This window comes from Pseudomyrmex gracilis, unplaced genomic scaffold (assembly GCF_002006095.1).
Source record: "Pseudomyrmex gracilis isolate BER0280 unplaced genomic scaffold, ASM200609v1 scaffold_770, whole genome shotgun sequence".
Classification (NCBI taxonomy): Eukaryota; Metazoa; Arthropoda; class Insecta; order Hymenoptera; family Formicidae; genus Pseudomyrmex; species Pseudomyrmex gracilis.
Window position 1 is genome coordinate 19,374 of NW_018021354.1, and position 10,215 is coordinate 29,588.

The 10,215-nt window shown below is 38.7% G+C and overlaps 1 protein-coding gene and 1 long non-coding RNA gene across 2 annotated transcripts; both read left to right on the forward strand.

Annotated features, from left to right (window-relative positions):
- The first annotated feature begins 2,392 nt into the window (after window positions 1–2,392).
- LOC109861452 lies at window positions 2,393–4,911 on the forward strand. Its single transcript, XR_002250966.1, has 3 exons — window positions 2,393–2,822; window positions 3,134–3,669; window positions 4,602–4,911. It is a non-coding gene; the product is annotated as an uncharacterized LOC109861452 (long non-coding RNA).
- A 165-nt stretch (window positions 4,912–5,076) lies between these two features.
- Window positions 5,077–8,074, forward strand: LOC109861455. The gene is made up of 4 exons (XM_020441116.1): window positions 5,077–5,223; window positions 5,608–5,794; window positions 6,525–6,844; window positions 6,950–8,074. The coding sequence occupies exons 1-4, from the start codon at window positions 5,215–5,217 to the stop codon at window positions 7,451–7,453; spliced, it is 1,020 nt and encodes a 339-aa protein (XP_020296705.1). The 5' UTR covers window positions 5,077–5,214; the 3' UTR covers window positions 7,454–8,074.
- The last annotated feature ends 2,141 nt before the right edge of the window (window positions 8,075–10,215 follow it).

Sequence of the window (10,215 nt, forward strand, 5' to 3'; positions counted from 1 at the left end):
TATATATATATATATATATGTATATGTATATAATTTGTAGAAATAAATTTCAGATATATGTCAATAATAATTCTTTACAAATTTATACATACATAAAAAATGCGCGTACATCTAGCATCGCTCGTATAGGTTTTCTAATAGTTAGTTTGCCAAAAAAATATTTCATTATGTCATTTTAATATTTAATTATTGGAAATAGGGAAAAATATGTTAAATACTCAAATGTAAAAGTATTTTTATATATATTATGGATTATAGATAGTGTGTATATACAATTTAGAAATAAGTCAAGATATAATTAAATGGCCTTTTAAATACCATATAGTTTGACTGAACTGCAAGTCTTGCTCGGTTTTTGCTGTTATTTTGCTATCAAGTCGTGTTGCGCAGATCTTGCTTCATATTTGGCGTCAATTTGATTTCAAATTATGTGCAAACTTTGCTCGGTTTTTGCCAGCAATTTGCTGTTATGTTTTTTTAACAAGCTTGGATATATTTTTGCTAGCAATTTTGTGCAACATTGCCAGATAAAACAAACTCTTCATCATATTTGATGTCTTTCTGCTAACAAAATTTGTAACAAGCATTTGACAAAATCTGTTTCGACAGTTTTGGTTATCTGGGTATCTCACACACGGTGTTCTTTCAGTCTTTATTTTACAAAACTGTAGTATTATACTTTGTGATATTTAAATACATATTTAATTTTTGTGAGCAGCTGGCGATGCGCGGAGACATTGATGCGATTCGCGAGTTAGTACCGATCACACGTCAGTCTTTGGGAAGGATTTTACGGGGCCTCCTCCGTGCTTGTAAATCAGATTGTTCCCGGCAGTACGAGACTACCTTTACTGAAGAGATGACAAGAATGTGCGTGCGACGAAGCATCGAACGTATTTGTGTGTATTCAACGTCGCGTTTTACGTGAATCAAAGCCGCGTCGTCGCTTTCTTGCCGCAGAGTGCAGTGGTGCAAGACCGAACTTGCTTACAGAAAACATCTCTGTTGAGTGTGTTATATAATCTCAACAAATTGAAAGAGATTACGAATTGCAAACGATCTCCTCGCACAATATTGCCGAAGCAAAAGGAAACTTCCAGATTAAATATGCAATTTTACGCGCGATAAACGTCACGTCAAAAATAAAAAGAAGTTCCATTTTGTGATACTGAAGTTAGACATTTTTTATATTACTTTTCACAATTTATATAGGATTTTATCAATGTTTTCTGAGATATTAGAAAAATTGTGAGAAATGTCAGTGGTGTTCTGTCAGGCACCACTGTGCGACGAGCAAGTCAGTGATCTTTCAAGCGAGTTTGCAAGAAAAATTCGCTTTTCCGTAAAAGGCAAAGCCGAATATTCTCCGGACGTATTCTGTGTGCGAATGCGAGAAGAACATTACGCGACAAAAAAATACGAGAGAGTGCGCGAACCGTATTTGAATTACAATTGCACGATATACATGTGTGTATATATATATATGTATATATACATATACATATAGCAAGGGAATATGACAGAAATTCTATTTTTAACGAAAAGCCAAAAACCAAGTTTTCTGTTTTACAATAATAGTAGGACTTTACAAAATAATGCAATAAGACTGCACTGGTGGTCGATGTAAATACATTTTTTATGTAAAATATTTATGTTCACACACGCATCCAAAAGGTTTGAATTAGAAATACAAATAAATCGTAAACCTCGTCGTCGTATATACGTATCACAATTCAAACAAAGCCGCCGTGGCTAAGATGCCGTTGCATTATTCCGCGTAAAATATGCGTATCCCGATAACCGGTCAATAGTCGCATCTTATTATGTCACAGGGCGTTATTTACGGGGCGTTTTTACGAGGCCGCGGCGCAATTCTGAATTACAAATTTTTCTTTACGACCTTATCCACCGGACAGGTCCGATTTGGTCGACAGGTTTTGCGCGGAACGATTCGGTGTAACATACATCGCAACCGCGTCTCGCTACAAGTTGAAAACTCGAGGATGCAGAGCGAGTTGAAGCGCGCGGTGGTCCGCGCAAGAGATTATTCCAGGAGAAAAGTTTTACGAGCAGAATACGAACCGCTGTAATAAAGACGTCGCGCGCGAACATTTGAGTCTGCAATACCGAATGTTCGATTTTCTCATTTTTTTAAGTACTTAAAGTGTATGTAGATATTCCGCTCTAGAATGTCACACACTAGAACTTTGGCAATCGACTGTACTAAAAACACTGCCGCACTAATTGTTATTGGAGTTAATTATTTAGAATGAAGAAAAATCTAAATTTTGTACACAGATAATAAACAGTAGACAATATTATTAAATAAAATAGATCGCTTGAAAGCGATTAAAAAAATAAAATGTATATGAATAGATAATATATTTATAAATACAAATTATACGTATGTGTATAAAGATTTAAACTTACAATTGCAATGTACTTCAAACTTACAATCGTATTAATATGAATTCTCTTTCTCTTTCTGTGTACCGAGAAAATTGATGGTTACTATTGTTTTCGCGAAGAATTGATTTAGGATCATTGCCGGTCTTTTGCCGATCTTACTCGGCATTCTCGGTTTTGCGTTACACGTACCCGTGGCGCGCGCGGTTAGATAGTCAGCTCTACAAGCATCATTTAATGCGAGATGAGAGAGGAGAAGAAAGAGGGCCGTTTAGTGCCAATGTCAAAACCAACGCAACACCGCCCACGTACTTATGCGTGTATTGCCGGCGATAGAATCCTTTCATCTCGTCGTCGGAGATGCGCAGTGGTGCTTTTCAGTCTAACCGCGAAGAATGCACGCGATTCTCGAACAGGTGTTGTATTAAAAAAATTGCTTTTTTCTCCGCTATTTTAACTACTATTGTAATTTTGTTGAAATTAAATAAACAATTTCAATCATCTGTTATATAAAAAGACATCTATTACAGAAAAAGTTTTCATAAGTAGGCGAATTAATAGACTCAATATTCAGGAGACAATAACTGTCTTTAAAAGAGAGAAACAAGTACAAAATTTCGATTAAATGACATACAACTAACGTTTATTTTACACATATTTTATTAAATAACAAAAAGTTGCGGAAACAGTCTTATTTTTGTCCAAAAATTTGTTTTCTTTTGTTCAGGTGCTGAAAAGCACCACTGTGCTCAACAGCGACTTGTCCGAGCGAACACACGCGAGCAATTCCGTCGGAATTGATGAACTCGTTACGCTCATATCGCTCGCTTACATCGTCGGATTAAGCGAGCCGGCCGTAAATTCGCGGCGTGTTATTTATGCGATCGGAAGAGGAGAAGAGACGAGAAGAAAATCCTTTCTTTCTCGCAGGGAGTCCCTGCGGCCGTTCTGGACCATTCCTAAAGAGGTCCCGCGCCGCTCTCTCGCCATCGTCCGGTATCGTTTTATTCCTGCCGTCCGTTAATTGCATTCGCGTTCGTTTCTATTATTTGCCGAAGAGATATCGCGCTTTTCATGTTTTTTTCAAACTGAGCAACACAACAAGCTGGTTGAATCTCTCTCGACGCGGTTAATCTTACTTTGCACGCCGGTGGGTGCGCGCGATTTTTTAATTACAGTAGAGTAAAAGTAATACCAAAACCAAATCAACCAACATATACACGCGTAGGACACATTTTAAGCTGCTCTCTATTTGCTTGACAGGTAAGAAAAAAGGTAAATATTTACAAAAACGGAGCACCTTTGGAGGTCAATGACTTTGACATATATTGTCAAGGACACCTTCCTGAACAGCAATCAAAAGGTTTTAGCCGTCGCTCGTTGTTTGTTAAAAAGTTATAAACAAAAGAAGTTGTGTCAATAAACTCTTATTTTTTGACATCATGTACGATTTGTATCATTGTTCTTCTTTATTATTTGGTAATATTTTACAAATGTCATATTTGTTGTTATTGTAATACATTATAAATATTATTCGTTAGTTCGCAATTCAATATTATTTAATGAATATATTTCCGACATTTTTGTGAAAAATTTGTCTATGCGTTTCTTGTTTACGTAACGTTTGAAGAAAAACTCAGCTATATAAAATGTGTAATGTTCTATCGATGTCCCAAAACGCGAAATATTACTTCGCATATCTCGCCAAATTTTTTCAATATTTTGCGTGTGACAATTGGTATAAGGATCTATAAATTTGCTTTGTGATTTACCGTATGATGAATGTAACTGTACGTATTGATGTTATTATATGCCTTTCAACAGTCATTGTGTATGATAGATCCAGGAGCAATGTGGTTTCTTATCTCCTTCAATAAAGTTTCCGCAGTAATTTTTACGAGAAATACAAACAAAGCTACAAGGTCTGTTAACAAGACTACTTTGTTTATGTTCTTTTTGTTCGTGTTGTAGGGGAGGGGGGCTTCGCCAACATGCTTACAACACGAACAAAATGTACATGGTGTCAGAAAATAAGAGATTATTTATGAAACTTCTTTTGTTTATATAACTTTTTAATAAACAACGAGCGAGGCTAAAACCTTCTGATTGCTGTTCAGGAAAGATGTTCTTGACAACATATATTAAGGTCGTTGACCTCCGAGGTGGTCCGTTTTTGTAAATATTTATCACTTAAGCAAGAGAACGACTTACGTATTATATCTCGATCACTGAAGTCCGCAATAATCGCTGCGAAGCGCAAGGATCTAAAAAAACATGGTCGGCGTGAATTATCTTTCGTTGTGCGACATCGCCCTTTTGCAATCTCATATGCGCGCATTCTTATATTACACGGGATGTATGCGTGCGCGGAACACGTCAGTAAAAAACGAGGTGCATCTTCTCTCTCTCGGCGGATGCGGTGTCCGGAATGCGCGCGAGATCGACGGCTCGCAACTCGGTACCAATAAACATTGATTTATCGGCTTGGAAATCGAACTCGGGGTGATTTGTGACCGAGGGCCCTGGCGCGCGCTCCCTCGGAAAGGGGCCCTACGGTGGTGAGCAGCGCGCGCTTTCCGCGCCCCGTAGGTCCGCGACGCGCAGCGCTGGGTGGGGAACCACCGTAAGATCCGCGCGCGGCGCATGCACGTAATCCTATATAAGAGGATGCGCAACCGAGAGCACAATCTCGTATTTCAAGACCCTCACCGGAAGTATCTTGGACAAGCGATAAAAGTGACAATCATCCGCGATTCATCAGTCGCAGTTTCTTTACGTTTCGGCGACCTGATCCGACTCGAGGCAATCATGTTACTCGTGAGTATTCCAGATTTGCGATATATTCTAGATAAGTCATAAATGTATCGATTCTTGAAAATGATTGAGTGCGCTAATACAACAAAACTCCTAGTATCTTTTATTTGTATTTTGTAACTCGGTTCTCGATTGAACTGAGGACCGCAATCACGCGCTTTGAGAAATAATTTGTTTTGCACAAAAAAATTGGAAATAATTTAACGCGTTTGATTGTTCGCTGGACCGTTTCGCAAAATTGATTCTAATACTTGCGATCGAAAAAAGTACATTGCACTGCAAGTACTTTTGCGCTCGCGATTAATATACATGTACAAGTTTTATAAATATATAATATAAAATACTATTCTTAATATACGTAACAATATATATTGTTTCAATTTTCAGATTTTGTGCGCTCTCGTTGCGCAATCTTTCGCTTCACCAATCGCGAATGTCTGGCTGAGTCCGATAGCGTCTCTCTCGCCGCTGAGACAATTTCACATGCAAGATGGGGCGGGATCTTATCACTATTCCTTTATCGGACCACATCATGCCAAAGCAGAGTCTACATTGAACGGAATAACGCAAGGCGGTAAGTTTTTCACTTTATCTCCTTTTTCAATAAATTTGATCTTTCCTTTTATTTTTTTCTTATTCATTTGCTTGAACTCATCTTTTGTACGTTGGATTTTTTCGAATTTTTATACGTTAAATAAGAATTTCCCGTCGCACAAAGCTAGCGGCAGAACTTCTGAGGTATCTAAAAAAAAAAAATATCTACAAAAACTCAAATCGAAATCCAATAGCAGTAATCATGCCGCGATTCGCCTAACATACACACATGCTTGCCAATGGAATGCATGCTTTTGCGAAGTGTGTTACAAGAGATGCATTACCGGCCCACACGCTTGCGAGTAAATCTTTCACTAATGCACGCTGCAAATGCATAACGCAAGAGAGAACGCCCATGCACGCGCATCCCTGCAAATTTCCGAATGACAATGCGCGGTGGTTTGAATCGCTCGTCATCGCTCGATCGCAACGTGATGACTCATGATGCGCGATAATGCGGTATGTGACACGCGCAAAATCGACATAAATAGGATCTACCTACTGCTATTTCACTTAATTTATAACGCTTAACTAACCGGCCTGTGTGCAAAATGCTTGTCTCTTCAGATTTTGAAAAATTGAATATAGCCACTTGGTATTCTGCAGATGTATTCTGCAATTACATCTTGCGTGCAATATCATTTTTATTGTACAACAACATATGACAGAAAGACAATTGTTTTTAATTATTGTATCTCGTTTGTTCGCAGGATATTCCTACATCGACGCGAACGGAATTCTGCAAACGGTCTCGTACACGGCGGATGATCAGAACGGATTTCGTGTCAGGGCGAGTAATCTGCCGCAGCCGCCGAAGAGTAATGAGATGCAACTCGCGCAGGATGCACCAGAAGTAGTCGCGGCCAAAAGGAATCACCTTGACGAGCTGCAGAAGTCACAGGTCAACTGGCAGGATCAGAATCTCCTGTCGTACAAAGTCCTGCCGCCGTACTATAGTTTCGCTCAAATCAAACGGGACGAACACAGCAAAACCGAACAGCTGAATTCGAACTCGCAAGAGAAAGCGGAAGTAAACACACAAACTTATCGCTAGTTTAAAATAAGTGAAGAAAAATGAAACATGATAAAATTATTTGATCATTTTTGAATATTTTGTATTGAATTCTGTTTTCAGACTACCAAGAATCCGTTCTTGCTGTCGAGATCAGAATCACAGAGAATCGACATTCCCAAGCCGGATCCAAGTCTCTCGAAGGTAACTGCCGCAACTCCAAGCTCTACAACCATCATCTCGTCATGGCCGACCTCGGCGTCGTTGAAGGACAACACGCTTCTAAAGGACAACGAGCATTCGTCCACTCAGAACACCCTGCAGTTCGTTCCGCTTGCCAGGGACATCAGTCAGAGACCGCTGACCATGCCTACGTCCTATGTGCTCCCAGTGTTACCTTATCGATTTCTTCACAGCTCGCTTCATCATACTCAGGACTCCCTGGGACAGTACGATTACAGTTACACCGGAGATTCCAGCTCGAAAACCGAGTCCAGGTCGCTCGATGGCACTACCAAAGGCGCCTACAGTTACATCGACGCTAACGGGATCCTGCAGCAGGTGCATTACATCGCCGATCACAACGGATTCAGAGTCCTAGCGACCAATCTGCCCGAAGCAAAGTGATGGCTCCATTGACGCCGTAGGAAAAGTCTCTTTAGGATGCGAAATTGTTCGAAGCGCGATGTTGATTTTCAGTTTTTCGAATATTAGATATCGTGAGAAGCAAAGGAGGAGCAAGGTAAACACTTCTAAATTATAAATTAGTGTGTAAAATAAAAAGATACAAAAATATGTTGGAATAAAAATGTTTTGAATAATTAGAATATGCTTTAATAAACATAGATTTTGTTTAGCATTAGATTTGCAAAGAAAGTTGCCCAATCTATAAAACAATCAAAAAGATGCGACGAATTGTATAACTTAGCTTATTTATTTAATTAAACATACGTGTCTTGCGTCACTCGCATAATGAATATCGGTGTCGGAAATTCGATCAAAATAAGTTTGCGAATGCTTCTCGAGTTTGTTCAATTGTCAAGAGTATTCCCGCGGAAACGCGGAAGAACAGACTTGATTCGTATTCGAAAATATTCTGTCGTAAAACTAACTTTAGGTTTTGTACGACTAATGTTACGTATGATTATCATCACTTCGTGAGATCATCGTCAATAAATTATTTTGCAACACTGTACGTGTTTGTACATTTCATTGTGTCAAAATAAAAAAGTGTTTTATTACAAAAAAGAATAATAAGTCATTGATAAACTCTATTAACATTATTGTTATTATTTATATATTAATTTTAAATGTGCGCAAAAACGCACGCAATCTCTCGTGAATAGGTACACGAACTTCACACGCGAGTGTTGCTGACCGATAGTTCAGTAAACTATCGTGAGAAATACACAAGAGTGAAGGTGCGATAATTCAGAGATAATGTTTATAAGAGATATAATTAAAAACGGGTGATTGCGTAAGCGGAGTTACGAAAGATAATCGAGCATGCTGATAAGTCGAGCGGCCGAAGAAAGTCGAATTGGGAGACAGATAGTTCGCGACACTCGACGAAATAAGTCGCGTTATCAAGCCTAATGATATTCTTTTACGTGCACTCGATGGCGAATTGTTGAAATCGTGAAATGTTTTAAACATCTAATTTCCTGTACGTAATTCGCGTAAATATGCCTTTAAACGCACAGATTGATGAGGAAACATCGGCCGAACAACCGACTTCGAAATGCATGCAATATGTGTGCTTGTAGATAAATTCTTTTGATTTTTGATTATTTTTTGATAAATAAACTCGCGCAGTGTTGAGACACTTTTGTGTTTGAAAATATTCACGTAATCTGTACATGTAGTGCTATGTTCAAAACTAGTAAAAAGTGTTATATATCTGCAAATTTTCTCAGTAAAAATATTTACGTATGCGAAAAATTAACGAAAATAATTCTCAATAATATTCGTGAAATAAAACGTCTCCGATGTCCGTTATATCCGCTTTTTTTAGCAACGCTTGCTGCGTTTTCGATCGGCACATATCTGGACATCGTTCGCTTTGCTGCTTTACAAAAACACATCACTATTAATCAGCGATCAAGAGGACTCTTGACTCTTCTCGGTGCTATACCGGTTGTTATATCGACGAAACTACTTGCGGATAAGATCGGTCGTAAGACGACGATATGGCTGGCGACCGTGCCCTTGTTTTTCTGTTGGCACATCATCGGGTACATCAAGAGCAAGGCGTGGTAAGAAAAACGGGAAGACTGAGAGATTTTTGAATTTTATTATTTTATAAAATTGTGTTTTATCGCATAACGTGCTGTTTTAATTGTTAACCTTCTATTTTACGCGTGTGTAATCGAATCCATTTACATCGGCGATGAATTTGCCTAGCGGCAACCCGCTTCTCGGGTTCCAAAAGTGGTGCCACTTCGACTGAATCACCTTTTTCTTACCTAGTGGCGTGTTTCTCAAGATGCACGATAATGCCTCGCGCCAAGTTCACGCGCAACGAAGTCGCGCTCGAACGGTACGAGGTACTCATGCTTCTTATACGCAAAAATAGGCATTTCAATGGAGGAGAAATTTTTAATCAGCCATTTTTTAATAACGACTGAACCGATCGACTTCTTTTTAGTCTCGTTTGATTCACGTTGAAAAAATAAAAAAAAAGTATTTTTGCGTTTTTATTGTTTGTTTCTGATCTTCCGAGATATACGACGATTAAAGTTTCAAAGTGAAAAATTTATGATTCAGAAGCGTAGTCATCGTGCAATCAAATTGTGTGCATGTTCGTATGCTGCCAGATGACATACTATACATACGAACGCGTTTTAAGACGAAGAAGAAAGAAAGACAGGAAGTGTGAATTAGAGAGAGAAAGAGAGAATCTCGAAGCACGGTAGTGGTTTGCGTTATTCGTGCCGGCAATACCTTTGATATAACTTTTTTTAGTAAACTGTATTAAAAGGCGATTTTTGGCGATCGTATGGTACATATACTAAAGTGTACCAAACTATAATTTGAGTGACTTCAAATTATAGTTTGGTACACTTTGGTATATGTATCACGATCGCCAAAAATCGCCTAAAACTTGGCACTGTTTAAAAAAAAAGGGGCAGCAAGAGTGTTCGAAATGCTCGAGCCGAACGAAGTGCTAGTTTCATGAGTAGAGCCGGATATTATATCGTTGCTAAGCAGCAAAAATAAATAGTTGTTCACATTATCCTTTACCCAGCAAACAATTTGGTTGCGAGATGTCGCAGTTTTGTCGCCAACCGCCGGCGAAATTAGTAGACCAAATCCATATCCATCTGTGTCCTCATTAGGATATGGTTTGGCGACCATATCTGTCAAACATGTGAGATGTCAAAATGAGA